General features: G+C 47.6%; 1 protein-coding gene across 1 annotated transcript in view; it reads right to left on the reverse strand.

Annotated features, from left to right (window-relative positions):
* The window catches only part of fbn2b (fibrillin 2b), a 310,225-nt gene that overhangs the window by 73,046 nt on the left and 217,853 nt on the right, over positions 1–19,326 (reverse strand). Inside the window, exons 50-53 of the mRNA XM_038776744.1 lie at positions 17,918–18,070; positions 11,335–11,400; positions 10,318–10,443; positions 81–200 (exon numbers count right to left, since the gene is read on the reverse strand). Of these exons, the coding sequence (XP_038632672.1) occupies positions 81–200; positions 10,318–10,443; positions 11,335–11,400; positions 17,918–18,070 (465 nt within the window). The remainder of the gene's footprint in view (positions 1–80; positions 201–10,317; positions 10,444–11,334; positions 11,401–17,917; positions 18,071–19,326) is intronic.

The raw sequence follows: 19,326 nt of genomic DNA on the forward strand, positions 1-19,326 counted from the left end.
CTGTATCTTTACCAAAGCAACAGCATCAGTCTCACCTCTGTTCTGTTTGTGTAAATGTGTCATTGAAATGTTTGCCCTACCTTCACACGTCATCATTGGGCCAGGTTCAAATCCATCGTCACATGCGCACTCAAATCCTCCAACAACATTGCTGCAAGTTCCATTGCCGCATGGGTTACCAATGGTGCATTCGTCAGTATCTGCACAGAAAGGCCACACTCAGTACTGAGCATTGACAAATTTTGTAGAGCTTGATGTATAAGTGCTCTCTGTATTCTGGCATACATGCAATTCCTGTCCCAAAGCCTCTTTCAACTGTACACCCCAGCACCGCTGGAGGTACCAGTCAAAATTAATAAGGAGATGTTGCAATGTTATTTGATATCCTTCTGAGATGGGCAAAGAAACAGGGGGCGAGGAAATAGAGAGAACAGTAGAGTAGGGAATTCAGGAGAGGCCAGGAGATTACAGATGAGTAAAAGGCCAGTGGAATTAGGAATTAGGGAGAGTCCAGCAGACAAAGCAATTAGGGAGAGATCAATGGTGTGGCGGATTAGTGATAGATTCGCAGAACGGGGGAAATATGAGGAAAGCTGAGGAATTAGGGAGAAACCGACAGGGGAAATAGGAATAGTGTCACAAACCCTGTGTTTATACGATTTCTATATTTTATGACTGTTTCTTAAATTTAATGTTCAATGGAGAAATTATGGAATCATATGACCTGTTCTGAATTCTACCTGACAACTGTAAATGTTAAAGGGTTGTTTACTGGAAAGAAGGTGCAAGATATTCACACGTCCCTATCTGTGGTCAATAGCAAGGGCATCAGTGATAACTTGCGTAGTCTGTTAGGGTGCGATCTAACGGCCATGTTGCGACCAGCATGACTCTGTGTGAGCCAGTTATATCGCGAAGAATCCATGCCGGGTGCCGATCGTTTTCTGATCTAACCAGCCCGCTCCCATTGACCGGATGCGGTACACCCCCACTAGACATGGCGAGACACCAATAATCACCAATTAAGGCCAATCTTCATGTCGTTAATGGGAAGTACTCCCTATCTAATGGCCTTCCATGATCTAACCGACTCCACATGGGCGGCCTTTAACACACTTTTTAAAAATGTGAAACTAGTGCCATGGCTGCTGTGGGGATTAGAGGTGGTGAGTAGCAGTCTTCGAAAGCGGGCAATTAGCCTGGAGGCACTGAAGCTGCTGCCGCAGTGCTCCGGGCAGTTGGGGGTCCAGGGTCTGATGCCCAGGGGCCCTGTTGTGGGTGCATGTGCAGGGTGGTGTCCTCCAGCACAACCGTATCGTTGGATGGCACCCTGAGAGATCGCAGGGAATGCAAGGAGGCTTCGGGGACTCGAGAGTACAGTGGTGGAAGCCACAACTGACTGTCGGTCCCTCACACTCTGCAATTCTTTCCACAGTTGCCCTCGCAGTGCTATTGGCATTCCAGGCAGCCAGATGCCAGAGAAGGCGGCTGCAGCAATGTCGACAGAGGCACGATGTGGCACCCCATGTGCAGGGACCTGCCCTTCACACTGGGGACCTGGCCGCCTATCAGGCCAGGGAGGGACCCAAACGGGGAGGCCGGCAATGATCCAAGGTGTGCAGGTGACGCTGGTTGTTTGAGCAGGTATCAGACAGCATGTGCCGCAGGAGACTCCACCTCAACAATGGGACAGTGCGGCACCAGTGCCATGTCCTTGTAGACTTGGAACCACGTGGAGGAGGAGAATACCCGCCCCTAGTGGCCGTCAAAGTCACCGCAGCCCTGAACCTTTACACTTCGGGTTAATTCCCGGGCTCGAGCGGGGACTTGTACGGCATATCCCAACCTACAGCTCACAAGTCCATCTGTGAAGTCACAGATGCCCCGTTTGACCGGGCAACTAATGATATAAACTTTCACCTGGACCAAACCCATCAAGACGCCTAGGCAGCAGGATTCTATGCCATCACCAGGATGCCCCAGGTCCAGGGAATAACAGATGGCATGCATGTCGCCTTGCAGGAAGGGGTTCCACTCCCTGAAGGTTCAACTTGTGTGCGACCACCACCACAAGATCATGCACGTGTGTGCACGCTTCCCAGAGTGTGTGCATGACAGCTACATCCTGGGGCAGTCGGAGATCCCCAGCATCTTTGAAGGAAACCCCAGGATGATGAGTTGGCTCTTGGAGGATAAGCAGTACCACCTGATGTTCTGGCTAATGACACCAGTACGGAGGCCGGAACCGATGCGGATATCCGCTGTAATGAGTCCCATGTGGCCACCTGGGCTGTCTTTGAGTGATGCATTGGACTGCTGAAAATTCGGTTCCGATGCGTCGACTGTTTTGGTGGTGCCCTGCTGTACATCCCTGGCGGGGCTTCATGCCGGAGGAGAAGGTGTGGTGATATGCATCACTGTAAGTACACAAGGGGTTAATGTAAATACACTTAGATTAGCTAGACACTAGAGGGAGTACCAGAGACATGACACACAGACATTCAACCAATAGGTCAGTAAGATAGGACACGACCAATGGGCATTCACGACACACAGAGGTGACACTACCACAGAAAGGCATTACACCAACCCATATAAAAGGACGCAGCACACATGATCTTCCTCTTTCCAGTGGAGACACACAGTGAGAACACAGAGTTGATTTGAAACATATCACACCCACCACGTGGATTGTAGCAGACTGGTTCGTTAGTCTGAGTAGCTATAGCAGGATTCACAGGAGAGTCCAATCCAAGTAGGAGAATCGTGAACAGTTCAATAAATGTGTTAAAGCTATCTCCAAGTCTGAACCTTCCTTTGTCAGAGTGCACATCAAGGAAGCAGCTTATGCTAAGTCAAGAGCATAACAAAACATGGTACGCAGGAGTGACCTGTTTAAATCCATATAGTTACAACTCAGCAAACAGTGACAACCAGCAACGGCACCCAGGCAAGATGGTGTTCGGGATTCCGGTTCCACAGCAGCTCAGGTACCAAGGCAATCTCAGTGAAAGCTGGCATTGGTTCTGGCAGAGATTCGAAATCGAAATCTAGTCCGACCTAGATGGCGTGGCGGATGCAGAGAAAATAAAGCTTCTACTTACCATCGCCGGTCCAGAAGCAGCTGAAATCTTCCAGACCTTCAAATACTCAAAGGGGCAAAACAAGAGCGACTTCCAGGCAGTCCTGGACAAATTCCAAGAATTCTGCAAGGAACATACAAGAAAAAACAGTAAAAGAGGCACCAAAACTCACCATGAGGCGAAGGTAGGCTTTCCATTGAAGAAATCTGCAGTTTTGATTGGTGGCCATCTTGGAAAAGGAGCCACACATGCGCAGTTCAGACAAAGGCCCCAAGTAAAGGAACAGCGATCTGCGCATGCCCAATCGCTTCCTACGACCTACGTCACATGTTTCGTGATGTCAGAGGCCCCGGACCATGCCCACTTAAAGGGGAAATGTCCCAAAACACGGAAAAAAAATTTAAAGCCGTAAAACCCGATTCTTTCACCTGGAATGACAGCACAATGCCTGAAATTCGACCAGTAGCTGAAAGTAACCTCTGCAGAACCCTGCAACAAGCAGTTAGCACCACCCAAAGAGATGATGCAGTCCTTGAAGACTATGATTCAGACCTTGAATTCTTCTTTGGACATCGCGAGCCCAATGCCAGCTCTGACACAAAACATGAAGATATGGCCTTGGAAGACAACCACTCAGACGAAGATTTCACCTTGGGAGGTGGCTACCCCAGTACCAAATCCAAACCGCAACTAGACGTGTTGTACATTGAAGACCCCGACGCCGAGTTCTTCAGATTGGGGAATCTTCAGTCCAGCATTTATGACATCCCGACTCGTGAGTGCAGGATTATGCTGCGGCCTGACGCCAAGAGACAGAGAGCCGGACAAGCCCACAGAGAGCTGCCTGCTTCAAACAGAGAGTGGTCCACGCACCGCAAGGGTCCCTGACTCCACACAGAGTGGTTCACGCACCACGAAGGGTCCCAGCCTCCACAGAAAGCGATGAAAGACTCCACAGCGAGACAACTGCATGTCTCCACACAGAAAGTGACTCCAATGTCACAGTACTCAACGATAGAAGGAATGCAAGACTCCAAAGCACAGTTCTTGCATGAACAAGACCATGAGGGTCTAGCAACCTCCTCTGAGCAACCAGCAGCAGACGATGCAAGTCTACCACGCTCAAGTGAACAACAGAAAGACTATGACAGTCTACCACACTCCAGTGAACAAGAAGAAGACTCTGACAGTCTACCCAGCTCAAGTCAACGACAAGAAGACACTGAGGCTCTACCCACTGTATGTGCGACAAGTGACGGCAGCATCCCACTTCCCATACAAGATGTGCAATGTGACAGACCTCAGCTAGTGTGTACATAGGCACTCGACAATCACAGTGAGACTACTGGTGACTCCGGTGACACCACGTTACTTCAAAGCTCATCCGCTCGAGCCTCTCCACAAGCAAATGCATCCCTGAACGTTTTGACTCCGGACATGGAGCATCAAGAAACCTCAGAAGATGCAAGTGAACCTGCAATGACTCTGGACGGAGAGCGGCAAGAAACCAAAACTGACTCAGGTGAAACAGACCAGACTCCAGACGGGGAGCATCGACAAGCCAAAGCTGATTCAAGTAAGCCAGACATGACTCCAGACGGGGAGCGCCACGAACTCAGTGACGGCACGCTCAAGGAAACAGCAGATGCCACAAAGCACGCTGACACGAGTAACTGTGTGAAGGACTCGTATTATCCACAGAGTGTGGTCCTTGAGCGCAGCAAACACGGCAACAAAACCAACCAACACAACAACAACATCAAAGACAATAGCAAGAAGCGTACCAGAGGCAACAACGTCGACAACAAGCATGACAAAAACAACAAGAATGGAACTACGACTGGTACAACATGGCACAACTCTGCAAATGAGGGCCATTGTTACTGCTCAGCTCAGTACAATGACATATCATGGCAGGATGACACAGATTGCATACATCGCTACCACAAGCATCGGAAGAAAAAAAGACTCCAAATCAGACAACAAAGTGATTTGACCACTTCTTGGTTCCTTATGTACAGGGACACTGATGATGGCGTTCACAAGGACATGCCACCATCAACATCACCAACTCACCAACTGTTATAACCTGCCTGCTTACCATTGGCTGGGGACTAATGACAATCCCACAATCCTGTGGTAGTATGAGCTTCCCCAATGAGGGGGGCGGATAAATCATTAGCAGACTCCCTGCATAAATAAAGCTGGCCAGTTTGGAGCCAGAGAGAGAGCAGTTTGGCAGCAAGAGAAGTTGTTGCTGCTGTTGTATATATATGTTAATTTGTAAATAAATGTTATTACTTTGTATCCTGAAAACTCGTGCTGGATTCTTCGTGGCCCTCACAAAACCAACCAAACAAGAAAGACACTCGACCATAATGATTAATGAATTTTGGACTCATGCATATTATTTGGACTTATTGTTTCATGATCACTGTTATCATAACTTGTACATAGCACCACTTATCTACCTGTTTTTGTTCAATTTTCTTTAACACGCTACAGAAAATATGTAACATGAAAAAAGGGGGATGTGGTGATATGCATCACTGTAAATACACAAGGGGTTAATGTAAATACACAGGCTAGCTAGACACTAGAGGGAGCACCAGAGACATGACACACAGACATTCAACCAATAGGTCAGTAAGATAGGACACGACCAATGGGCATTCACGACACACACAGAGGTGACACTACCACAGGAGGGCATTACACCAACCTATATAAAAGGACACAGCACACATGATCTTCCTCTTTCCAGTGGAGACACTCAATGAGTACACAGGGTTGATTTGAAACACATCACACCCACCACATAGATTGTAGCAGACTGGTTCGTCAGTCTGAGTAGCTATAGCAGGATTAACAGGAGAGTCGAATTCAAGTAGGAGAATCGTTAACAGTTCAACAAATGTGTTAAAGCTATCTCCAAGTCTGAACCTTCCTTTGTCAGAGTGCACATCAAGGAAGCAGTTTATGCTAAGTCAAGAGCATAACAAAACAGAAGGAACATGCGGCTTCATCTGAGGAGGAGGATGAGGAGGAGCCGGACTGGGAGGGGCTAGAGGACAAGCCCGGGGAAGACCTGCAGGAGCAGCCGGACGATGGAGGGTGGCAGGTGGCAGCGGTGAGGTTCTGGCATGCCAAGAAGATCTGGAGCCCCTCAACTTCACCAGATTCACATAAGACATGCTTCGTTCATCATCTCACCCCCTCTCCCCTTGGCCCCTGCCCATCCTCCCTCTCCACCTCCGACCCACCTCACTTCTTCTTCCCCTCAACTGCTCGCAGTATGCTTTAGGGAGGGGCCAGATCTAGGACACTGTGCCTGGGGGACTGGGGCCAGGCAAGGGCAGAGGGCACCGCGGATTGGCGGGTGCAGATCAGCCTCTAGTACAGAATAACGTGACAGAGGCTTCACATGTCTCGGGCGTAAATGGTGTAGAGTCGTGACCCTGACTGTCCCTAACTATCGCTGATGTCACCCCCACCCCACCGTGCTCTCTCACTGATCCTCGAACTCTTAGCGCACCGTGCTCTGCCACCATTCTAGGTGTGTCCCCAAGATGCACATCGGTGAAGGCTGCCAGATGTTTACCTCGCTCTGTGGCCCTCAATGCCCCTGATGGGCTTCAACTGGGGCCCTGGGGCCGGAGGCCCTTGCTTGTGGCAAATGCCTTGCTGTGCCACCTTGTCCGCCCACAACCCCGAGATGCGCTGTTGTCAGGTGGGGGGGGGGGGGGTCTTGCCTCCGTCTACCTGTAGTGAGGCTCCTGGTCGGCCTCCGGCGCTCCCTCCTCTTGAATGGTGCCTGTAGGGCCCAGGGGGTCACTTGGAATGGAGTGAGCTACAGTGACCCGTGTCATCTGGTTCTGCCAGCTCTGGCAGCTCCCCATTGCCTGCACCATGGTCTCAACACTCTCAGTGATGCCCCTCTGTGACTGGGCCATGCTCTCGAGTGCCTCAGCACCTGTGTCTGGGACATGTTCCTCAGCAACTGGGACATGGTCAGAAGCGCCTCGGTATTGCCCACCTGAGACTGGCACATGCTCTGCAGTTTTTGGCAATTCCCACCTGGGACTGCATCAGGGACATGTCCTCCAGCGACTAGAACGTGCTGTTGAGACAGTCAACCATGGTTGTCCCCGACTGAGCAACACCACCACTCATGCTGCTGAGGTCGTGCTGCGGGCTCTCCGCTGCGGTCGTCACCCTAGTAGTGGCTTTGTTGCCACTCATTGCTGGTGCTATCTCCTGCTTCCATAGCCTATGGGAATCCTCCAATCGGCTATGGGCCCGGTTGAGTGTCAGTAACACCCCCTCTGGAGTCTCACGGCTGCACTCTAACGTCTGTATCAACTCCGGGATAACCTTGTTCAGAGGTTTAGCGTCTGACTGGGCCCCAGCTGGGACAAGGGATCCAGCAGACCTCCGACTGCTGCACCCAATGGATGTTCCTGCCTCCACCTGATGTGCATCAGCAACTGTGTGGTGCTCACCAGATTGTGCTCAGAAATCTATCCACTAGTTTCACTCACCGAGGTGTACGTCACTGCGCTGGTGGAAGGTGGGGATGATAGCTGTGATGCCTCAATGGTGGGATCCTCGGAGCTCTCCTCCGAGGTGGTCTGTGGAAGGTGGGGGAGTGGGGGGCCCATCCCGGATGGGCCGGCACCATCAGATCCTGCAGGAGAATGGACATGTGGTCAGTGGGAGGGAAGGGTCATTATGTCCGGCATGAACAACATGTGTGACGGGTCATCTGGGTGCGGGCCGGTGGATTCTCACCTCTGCGGTGCAGGCCTGTCCTTGGTCATCCCCGTGACCTCCGGCTTGTTCCTCTTTGGGGGTAATGACTGTGATTGTGTGTCAACCTCTCCTTCGGGGACAGAGAGAGGGCATTGTGAGCCACACACTTCATGCATCAGCAGGGGACAGGCAAGGGCATCTCTGCTGGTGGTTGCCAGGGTGTGGAGCACAGGTGCAGTCTTGTGCTGAGGGGGTGCGGTGCCAACATGGGGTGTTGGTGGGACAAGCGCCAGGGGACTGATGAAACTCACCCGTGAGGCCCGATGGAGGTCACTGAGCTTCTTACGGCACTGAAAGAAAGCTCCTCCTTCTGACACTTCCCGCACTGACAGCCGCTGCTATTGCCTCCCAGGCAACACTGGCAGACCTGCGGCTGACCCTTCAACTCCCTTGGAGGAACAGAGTATCCCGTCATGACTCCAGCGCATCCAACAGCCGGGTCAGGTCGGCATCTCCGAATCGTGGGGCTGGTCTGCGCGGTTGCGTGGCTGCGTGCCGTTTTGGGTTTGCTCGGAGGGAGCGGTTTGAGAACTGTCCCCCCTCATTAGCGGAGAGCTGCCGGGCACGGTCCAGGTGAATCAGCTGGCGGGACAGCCATTTCCGCCGTGAAGCCATGGGGCATCATTACCCGCCCTATTTGCCGTTAGATACCGGCCGCGGTCACTCCAGGCCGGTCGTCGGAAAACACCCGGCACTCGCTATTGCACTTTGTGCTTCTCCCGTTAGATTGCATCCTTCGTCTCCAAATCTCATAGAGAGGTGTTAGGAAAGTCAACAGTTTACAATACTAAACTATTTTATGTTAAGTTATGTAATAAATGTAATGATTGAATGGAGTTGGGGATTTAAAAGCTAATTAATTAACATTTCTACTGGGATACGAGGCCCATGTGATTCACCTGCCATGGGGATGGGCTTTAGGAGGGAATAGTCCATCGGAAGCCATTGTAGGATCGGATTAGAGATCCATAAACCTCAATGTGCAAGAATCTGTGAGAGAAAGAATGCACAGAGAGATAGAGGTAGTCATTCTCTACTCTTTACCACGCCGAATGCTGGTAGGAGCTCATGTCTGTGAGGATCTAAAGGCTGGAAGATTTGCTTAATTTTGGCTAGAGGGAGGAATCTCCAGAGTAATTCTAAATGTTAAAGTCAGTTTAGGGAATAAAACTGGGAAAGTTCTGTAAAAGGAAAAAGGAAGCTATTCATCGAGAGCTGAGAAAAAGTTTGGACTGGCTCTTGGAAACTGAAGTGTCCACTTAAGGGACAGATAAAGTATAACCATGGGGGGGAATATTCAGTCATTTTAAAAGTTAAATGGTGGAAATATTTTTGTCGTCTGGAGTTTAAGTTGCCTACAAAAAGTGTTTGGTAAATTTTGTTTGGAATTTGTTTGATACAGTAAAAGTCTTCAGACTTGAAATCTTGAAATGTGATCCTTGCAGTCATTCAATGGAAATTCAAATATCTTTTTAAAAGTTCTTGGTCTTTACAGGGCTCTAAACAATAATATGAAATATAATTTCCAACAGGGATAAAGTAGGAACTCAAGAATAAAGAGGTAGGCAGATACCAATAGAAGTGAGGAAGTAGGGAGCTACCAATAGGGTAAAGAAAATAGAAAACAACTAACAGGTCAGACATTAAATGTTGCTGCCAGAAATGGCTGGCAGTCCATGATGTTCTTTCCTCCCGATAATATTATGTTCAAGCGATCGAATCATACTGCCTTTTCACAGTTTTCTTCAGGAAAACCTCCCTTCAAATCCATCATCCCTCCTTTCTAATAGGCGTTGTGTCTTTTGGAGAGTATGAATTCCATGTCACCAATGCTCATCATCTCCATGCACACATGTGTCTGCAATCCCACTTCTGGTAGCAGACACTGGATGGTGAGCTTAAGCAAGGACCCACTGATATTCCCTTTCTTTCCCTTCTGGAACTCGAGGCACTGAGGTTAATGGAAGTGATCCAGCAGCTGCTCTGGCTCAGAGCAGGGATGATCCCTGGGGTACTCTGGCCTCTATGGCTCAATCCCACACTGAAAACTGATCCATCAGGAAACTGGAATTATCTTTTTAAACTTAATAAACAATGTAAAAGTCTTCTGCCCTCCCAGTACATTACCCCTGTGCGTGAGTTAGTTCCACATGGGCAATATCTACTTTTATTCAATTTCTCTGCTTTTTCCTGCTACATTTCAGTATTTGACCTCTTTGTTGATCTAACTTTTGCTGAAATGTTGTGATTGTCTTAGTTTATTACCCAGTGGTAATGGATTCCATATTCTAATAGTCTTTTTGTGTAAACACATTCTTCCAACACCACCAAACCCTCCCCCCACCTTAAGTCTAGTCCTCAATTTGTTCTCCTTTACACAGCTTTTGTTCAAATCTGACCCCCATCACATCAAGCAACTCACCAACGCAGTTGACTCCAGTGAAATCCAGGCTATATCCGAACGGACATTCACATCGGAAGGAACCATCTGTGTTTATACAATGTCCATTAACACAGATTCCGGGATTCTCTACGCACTCATTCACATCTTAAAGAGGAAAACAAAAATTAGCAATGTTGGGAGCAAGTAGGGTTGACGTGTCTTGTTTGGAATCTCACGCGTATTGGAACCTTGTAATAGAATAATGTGCCGAGTAGAGAACTATGTGTCCATCCAGACTAATCTTTCAAATCTCCCATCAGGTTCCTTACTGTGGTCCTGCACTAATTTTCCCAATAACAATTTATTCAGTTTAAAATAATGTCCTTTTTGCAGGGCTTATAGTGACACACACACACACGCACTCTGTGTCAATGTGTTACAATGATTGCCACACAACTGGCTTAGTTTAGTACTCATTCACGGATGTTCGATACTCCACTCTCTTTTTAGACGCAGTATTTTCCAATAGGCTGAGCTTCATAAAAGCCAAACAAAATGACAGATGCCCAGTCTGAAGTTTACAAAGTATCAAAGACTAAAGAGGTATAACTTCAAAAGTAATTAGCAAATGAAAATCACAGGAGCAGCAAGTCAAATTGAGGGGTCAAGAATGATTATTGTTAGCGTTTCTCGGCCTTTTGGCTAAGATGAGCGTGGGATCAGGTGTAATGCTTGATCTAGTATTGTGGGGACCATGAACTGGAATCAATCTGAATTTGAATTGGTTTTTGGAGCAGGCAAGGAGCTGGATTAGGGGTTTGCCCCTGTCCACACTCTGAGCTCTGGCTTTGTAACCCTGATAAAGTAATTAAAAAAAAAAAGATTATTGTTTTAATGTTATCTGCCGGAGACTGTTTTGCAATGAGATGGTGAAAGTAGGAATTATATTTGTTTTAATTCTGATTCTCTTTCCTGTTGTGCAATAATATTTATTCTCTTTACAGGGCAGGATAAGTACAAGATTTGGTGAATTTTACGTAGCGTTACTGAAAGTACCTTCACGGGTATCACCGATTCCAGGAATAGCACCATGACCATAAGGACATAGCTCCTGGAAAGCAACTGGAAAAGAAAAGTAAACTCATTAAAAACAGCACCAAGCAGTACATGTCCTTATCTAAGCAGAAACAATGTGTGATTCTAGAAGAATCGGAAGCAGATTTTGCAGGACCCTGTAAAGTCTATAATAACGCCATTATCTTCTTTCCCTTCATTTTAAACTGATGTTAAAACATATTAATTGATGGACCATCAATAATAGACGAAGCAAGTTATAGAACTAAATTGTGGCTTTAATACACTCAGATGTGTGCCTGCCTGCTGCTGATCCCTCACTGGGGGCGGGGCCACAGATCAGCCAACTATATACAAAGCCCGAGGGGCGGAGCCACAGGCGGAGCTAACAGAAGCAACAACAACAACAACAGTAAGTAACAATGGAACAAACAATAACAGTGAATATATATAGATACAGCAGTGAGTAACAGTGGAACGTGGTTCGCCACATTAATGCAAATATGTGCTTTCCCCTCAATAAGGGCTCTTATATTCTCCAGCAGTCCTTGTGCCTCTCCGGCACTGAGAATGTACAGACATAGGAATCGGAACACTTAGCCCTTTAAACCCATTCTCTCTTTCAATGGGATCTTGGCTGATCTGTGACCGAATTCCTTTTACCAGCCTTTATCACGTACCTCTTACTTCCTTCAGATTTAGAATTAACAATTGATCAAGCATCAATCACAATGTGCAAAAGGGAGTTCCAAATATCTGAATGCTTTGACTCTAATCTTTAGGACATGCTCCCGAGTCCTAGATTCCCCAACCAGTGAAAATAGTTTCTTTAACTACCGTGTCTGTTCTCCTTAATACACTGTAAATTTTGAGCTAATCGCACAACAGCCATCTAAATTTCAGGGAGTACAATCCTGTTATCCGTAATTTTGCCTGGTAATTTAAACCTTGGAGTCCTGATAGCATTCTGGTAAATCTTCGCTGCACTCCCTCCAATATATTTTTCTCAAGATGTCCTACCCAGAACTGATGACAATGGGCGCGATTCAGCGGACTTGAGTTAAAGCACCCTGAATGGCATGTTTAGCTGGGTGTTTCTCAGTGCCTGCAGCAATGCTAAGGTGCCAGACTGGCATTGCCCCCATGCCAGGGATCGGGCCCAGGGGGAGTGCCCTGCCCATGCGAGATTGGGTGTGGGAGGGGCCCCCCCAAGGACACCCTTATAAGGGAGGGCCCCCCCCCCAAGGACACCCTTATAAGTGAGTTGGGGCTTTGGGAGGTCCGGGGTTTCGTGTCGGGTGGGGGTCGGGAGATCAGGGCGGCATTTTAAAACGGCGTGCCGATCTCCTCCTGCACTGAGGAATTCTGGCGAGCGGAGCTTCTCAATGCAGGTAACGGGACTAAGTGCAACCTCAGCAGGGCATTTCCCGCTGAGGTCTCATAAGAACATAAGAACATAAGAACTAGGAGCAGGAGTAGGCCATCTGGCCCCTCGAGCCTGCTCCGCCATTCAATTAGATCATGGCTGATCTTTTGTGGACTCAGCTCCACTTTCCGGCCCGAACACCATAATCCTTAATCCCTTTATTCTTCAAAAAACTATCTATCTTTACCTTAAAAACATGTAATGAAGGAGCCTCAACTGCTTCACTGGGCAAGGAATTCCATAGATTCACAACCCTTTGGGTGAAGAAGTTCCTCCTAAACTCAGTCCTAAATCTACTTCCCCTTATTTTGAGGCTATGTCCCCTAGTTCTGCTGTCACCCGCCAGTGGAAACAACCTGCCCGCATCTATCCTATCTATTCCCTTCATAATTTTAAGTGTTTCGATAAGATCCCCCCTCATCCTTCTAAATTCCAACGAGTACAGTCCCAGTCTACTCAACCTCTCCTCATAATCCAACCCCTTCAGCTCTGGGATTAACCTAGTGAATCTCCTCTGCACACCCTCCAGCGCCAGTACGTCCTTTCTCAAGTAAGGAGACAAAAACTGAACACAATACTCCAGGCGTGACCGCATTAACACCGTATATAATTGCAACATAACCTCCCTAGTCTTAAACTCCATCCCTCTAGCAATGAAGGACAAAATTCCATTTGCCTTCTTTTTTTAAAAAAATAATTTATATTGGAATTTTTTACAGAAAATATAAAAATATAACAACAAGTATAGCAACAAGCAGTAATATGCAACTAACAGCCCCATAACACCCACAATTCCCCCCATACCGTAACATCACATGTATCACACTCCCCCCATCCCCCCCCCCCCCAACAAGAGAACTTAACCATAAATTAAAATTAAATACATCAAATTTAAATAAAATAAGCCAACATAATCAACGTCCCCCCCCCCCACCCCCCCCGGGTTGCTGCTGCTACTGTCCCAGTACCCTATCGTTGAGCCAGAAAGTCGAGGAAAGGTTGCCACCATTTAAAGAACCCTTGCACCGATCCTCTCAGGGCGAATTTAACCTTCTCAAGCTTAATGAAGCCCGCCATGTCATTGATCCAGGTCTCCACGCTTGGGGGCCTCGCGTCCTTCATTTGCCTTCTTAATCACCTGTTGCACTTGTAAACCAACCTTCTGTGACTCATGCACCAGCACACCCAAATCTCTCTGAACAGCGGCATGCTTTAATATTTTATCGTTTAAATAATAATCCGTTTGCTGTTATTCCTACCAAAATGGATAACCTCACATTTGTCAACACTGTATTCCATCTGCCATATCCTAGCCCATTCACTTAACCTATCCAAATCCCTCTGCTGACTTCCAGTATCCTCTGCACTTTTCGCTTTACCACTCATCTTAGTGTCATCTGCAAACTTGGACACATTGCCCTTGGTCCCCAACTCCAAATCATCTATGTAAATTGTGAACAATTGTGGGCCCAACACGGATCCCTGAGGGACACCACTAGCTCCTGATTGCCAACCAGAGAAACACCCATTTATCCCAACTCTTTGCTTTCTATTAATTAACCAATCCTCTATCCATGCTACTACTTTACCCTTAATGCCATGCATCTTTATCTTATGCAGCAACCTTTTGTGTGGCACCTTGTCAAAGGCTTTCTGGAAATCCAGAGATACCACATCCATCGGCTCCCCGTTATCTACTGCACTGGTAATGTCCTCAAAAAATTCCACTAAATTAGTTAGGCATGACCTGCCCTTTACGAACCCATGCTGCGTCTGCCCAATGGGACAATTTCTATCCAGATGCCTCGCAATTTCTTCCTTGATGATAGATTCCAGCATCTTCCCTACTACCGAAGTTAAGCTCACTGGCCTATAATTTCCTGCTTTCTGCCTATCTCCTTTTTTAAACAGTGGTGTCACGTTTGCTAATTTCCAATCCACCGGGACCACCCCAGAGTCTAGTGAATTTCGGTAAATTATCACTAGTGCATCTGCAATTTCCCTAGCCATCTCTTTTAGCACTCTGGGATGCATTCCATCAGGGCCAGGAGACTTGTCTACCTTTAGCCCCATTAGCTTGCCCATCACTCCCTCCTTAGTGATAACAATCCTCTCAAGGTCCTCACCTGTCATAGCCTCATTTCTATCAGTCGCTGGCATGTTATTTGTGTCTTCCACTGTGAAGACCGACCCAAAAAACCTGTTCAGTTCCTCAGCCATTTCCTCATTTCCCATTATTAAAACTCCCTTCTCATCCTCCAAAGGACCAATATTTACCTTAGCCACTCTTTTTTGTCTTATATATTTGTAAAAACTTTTACTGTCTGTTTTTATATTCTGAGCAAGTTTACTCTCATACTCTATCTTACTCTTCTTTATAGCTTTTTTAGTAGCTTTCTGTTGCCCTCTAAAGATTTCCCAGTCCTCTAATCTCCCAGCAATCTTTGTCACTTTATATGCTTTTTCCTTCAATTTGATACTCTCCCTTATTTCCTTAGATATCCACGGTCGATTTTCCCTCTTTCTTCCGTCCTTCCTTTTTGTTGGTATAAACCTTTGCTGAGCACTGTGAAAAATCGCTTGGAAGGTTCTCCACTGTTCCTCAACTGTTCCACCATAAAGTCTTAGCTCCCAGTCTACCTTAGCTAGTTCTTCTCTCATCCTCTTGTAATCTCCCTTGTTTAAACACAAAACACTAGTATTTGATTTTACTTTCTCACCCTCCATCTGTATTTTAAATTCCACCATATTGTGATCGCTCCTTCCGAGAGGATCCCTAACTATGAGATCATGAATCAATCCTGTCTCATTACACAGGACAAGATCTAGGACCGCTTGTTCCCTCGTAGGTTCCATTACATACTGTTCTAGGAAACTATCGCGGATACATTCTATAAACTCCTCCTCAAGGTTGCCTTGACCGACCTGGTTAAACCAATCAACATGTAGATTAAAATCCCCCATGATAACTGCTGTACCATTTCTACATGCATCAGTTATTTCTTTGTTTATTGCCTGCCCCACCATATCGTTACTATTTGGTGGCCGATAGACTACTCCTATCAGTGACTTTTTCGCCTTACTATTCCTGATTTCCACCCAAATGGATTCAACCTTATCCTCCATAGCACCGATGTCATCCCTTACTATTGCCCGGATGTCATCCTTAAATAACAGAGCAACACCACCTCCCTTACCATCCACTCTGTCCTTCCGAATAGTTTGATACCCTCGGATATTTAACTCCCAGTCGTGATCATCCTTTAACCATGTTTCAGTAATGGCCACTAAATCATAGTCATTTACGATGATTTGTGCCATCAACTCATTTACTTTATTCCAAATACTACGAGCATTCAGGTAAAGTACACTTATGTTGGTTTTTTTACCTCTGTTTTGAATCTTAACATCTCCAGTTTTATTCCTTTTGTTATTACTGGGCCTCTTCGCTGAGCTCCCCTCAGTCACTGTACCTTGTACTGTCGCCCTTTTAGATTTTTGACTATGTCTTCTCTGCCTTGCACTTTTCCCCTTACTTCCTTTTGCTTCTGTCCCTGTTTTACTACCTTCCAACTTCCTGCATTGGTTCCCATCCCCCTGCCACATTAGTTTAAACCCTCCCCAACAGCTCTAGAAAACACCCCCCCCAGGACATCGGTTCCAGTCCTGCCCAGGTGCAGACCGTCCGGTTTGTACTGGTCCCACCTCCCCCAGAACCGGTCCCAATGCCCCAGGAATTTGAATCCCTCCCTCTTGCCCCATCTCTCGAGCCACGCATTCATCCTATCTATCCTGACATTCCTACTCTGACTAGCTCGTGGCACTGGTAGCAATCCTGAGATTACTACCTTTGAGGTCCTACTTTTTAGTTTAACTCCTAACTCCCTGAATTCCGCTTGTAGGACCTCATCCCGTTTTTTTACCTATATCGTTGGTGCCTATGTGCACCACGACAGCTGGCTGTTCACCCTCCCCCCCCAGGATTGCAACAGAGTCCCGTTCGGCAGCGTGGGCTTTCTCGGTGCTGCAAGTGCCGGCTAAACGTGCTCAACATGGGACACTGTTGCAATTCGGTTAGACCGCGCCCATGAGTCATTTCCTGCAGTGCAAGTACCTGTCCATTATTCCTGCTTTTTGCCTCCTGCCACTCGACTATTTTCTCACCAGCTTAATCATTTGCCTTTGATTTCTTGACTAACAATTTCATCTGATAGTTTCTTACGGCGGAAATGCCTTCTGCCAGTTGATATAAATAACATTTGTAGCCACTCCTCCATCCACTGCTAGTGTCCAGCTAGGTTTGTCAGTTTATACAATTCCTTTACAAATCCATGCTGGTTTTCTCTGATTAGCTGAAATTTTTCAAGGTGTCAGTCAGTCTATTCTTAATTGTAAAGCCGAGTAATTTCCTGACGACAGGTGCTCGGCTAATTAGTCTAGAATTTCCTGGCAGGGTTTTCTCTTTGTTACCTATCTTTAATAGCAGAGCGACTACATATTTTAAATCCAGAAAACTTTGGAAGATTATTGTGAAGGCAACTGCATTGTTCTGACCTACTTCCTTCAAAATCTATAGCAGCTTCATGTTTCCTCTCTGTCTTTTCTCCATTCTTCGATTTTATCAGTTATCCCGTAAAATACTTTCAAAAAAGGACACGAGTGGCAAGTCCTACTGAGCCTCCCTGAAGCTTTGTTCAATGTGACCTACAATGTTCTCGGAGTTACACACACATGAAAACTAGGGGTGAGATTTTCCGTCCCTGCCCACTGGCGGCATCTTCCGGTCCCGTCGAAGGTACCCCCACCCGCAGCGGATTCCCTGGCCCTGGGGCGCACGAGTCGCACCAAACTCCGTAAAGATTGGTGGGTCCGGAAGAATCCTCTGGTGGCCAATGGCGACTCACCCGCTCCGTCGGAAAACACGCCGTGGATGGGCCGGAAAATCTCGCCTCTCTTGTTTCTGTCGCGTATCCATAAAGCTATGACAGCGAAGCGAGAGCAGCTCCGTGGAAATTCCAGGCTTATATTTTACATGTTGAAATCCAATGTAGTTCAAGTTCGATTGTAGGAGGGCCCTGCACTAACGTACCAAACCCCTAGAAAGCACTGCTAGCATAATACAGAAAGATGGAAATCTACCTTCTTCTTCCTGAGGGCATAGTTCACATGGGTCACCCCAGCCCTCTCCTGGCATCTTGCTACAACAGCACCGGGCTTTGGTCGTATTGAAGGCCTTGGGTACAGAACACTTGCCGTTGTCAAACCTGGTGAAGCAGAAACTCTGCCTGGTATCTGAAAGGTTAGAATTCAATTAATATCCAAAAAACATTAACAGTTTTGCCGGTTTCATGGTGATACACATTTTTAGGTGGATTGACCTTTTATTTCAATTTAGAGTACCCAATTCATTTATTTCCACTTAAGGGGCAATTTAGCGTGGCCAATCAACCTAACCTGCACATTATGGGTTGTGGGGGTGAAACCTATGCAAACACGGGGAGAATGTGCAAACTCCACACAGACAGTGATCCAGAGCCGGGGTTCAACCTGGGACCTCGGTGCCGTGAGGCAGCAGTGCGAACCACTGCGCCACCATGCTGTCCCTGACCTATGTTTTAACAGCAAGAGTACAATTCAAAAATTGCACTTCCAATTGGTCAGCTATCATTGAAATAAATCATGTCCTTTAACATTTTAATTTGTCCAAAAATGAGTGAAATGACAATCAACATGCTGCTGAGCATTGCGAATATTTGTATGTCTTGGTTATTAGAAACTTAGGAATTTTAGAAGTATTAGGAAATTAGAAATTTTAGTGTACAAAACCTCAGTGATCAAGCTCAGATCACATTCATATTTAAATAATCCGAGCCCTGCTTCCGGGATTTATGGGTAGCCAGGACGGGGTTGGCAATTTAAATACCTGAATGAGACTGGCAGTCTCCGATTAAACCTTTTTTCACAGGTTTTCCAGTCCATGATCAGGGGCGGGATTCTCCGACCTCCTGCCGGGCCGGAGAATCGCCGGAGGGGGCGGCGTGAATCCTACCCCGATGCCGGCTGCCGAATTCTCTGGCGCCGGTTTTTTGGCGGAGGTGAGAATCGCGCTGCGCAGGTCGGGGGCCCATGGCAGCGCCCCCCCCCCCCCCCCGGCGATTCTCCGCTCCGCGATGGGCCCAGCGGCCACCCATTTTCAGCCAGACCCGCCGGCGTAAATTACACAAGGTTCTTAGGCGGGACCTGGCTCTGCGGGCGGCCTGCAGAGTCCTCGGGGGGAAGGCGCGGGGGGATCTGGCCCCGGGGGGGGGGGCTCCCACGGTGGCCTGGCCCGCCATCGGGGCCCACCGATCTGCGGGCGGGCCTGTGCCGTGGGGACACTCTTCCCCCATAACGGTGTAATGGTCCGCCATGGCCGGCGTGGAGGAGAAACCCCCTTCGCATGTGCAGGAATTACGGCAGTGGTTCTGGGAACACGCTGGCGCCCCTGCGCCAACGCCAACTCGCGCCGGCCGGTGGAGGCCCTTCGGTGCCGGTTGGCGTGGCGCCAA

The sequence above is a fragment of the Scyliorhinus canicula genome, chromosome 18 (assembly GCF_902713615.1).
Source record: "Scyliorhinus canicula chromosome 18, sScyCan1.1, whole genome shotgun sequence".
Lineage (NCBI taxonomy): Eukaryota > Metazoa > Chordata > Chondrichthyes > Carcharhiniformes > Scyliorhinidae > Scyliorhinus > Scyliorhinus canicula.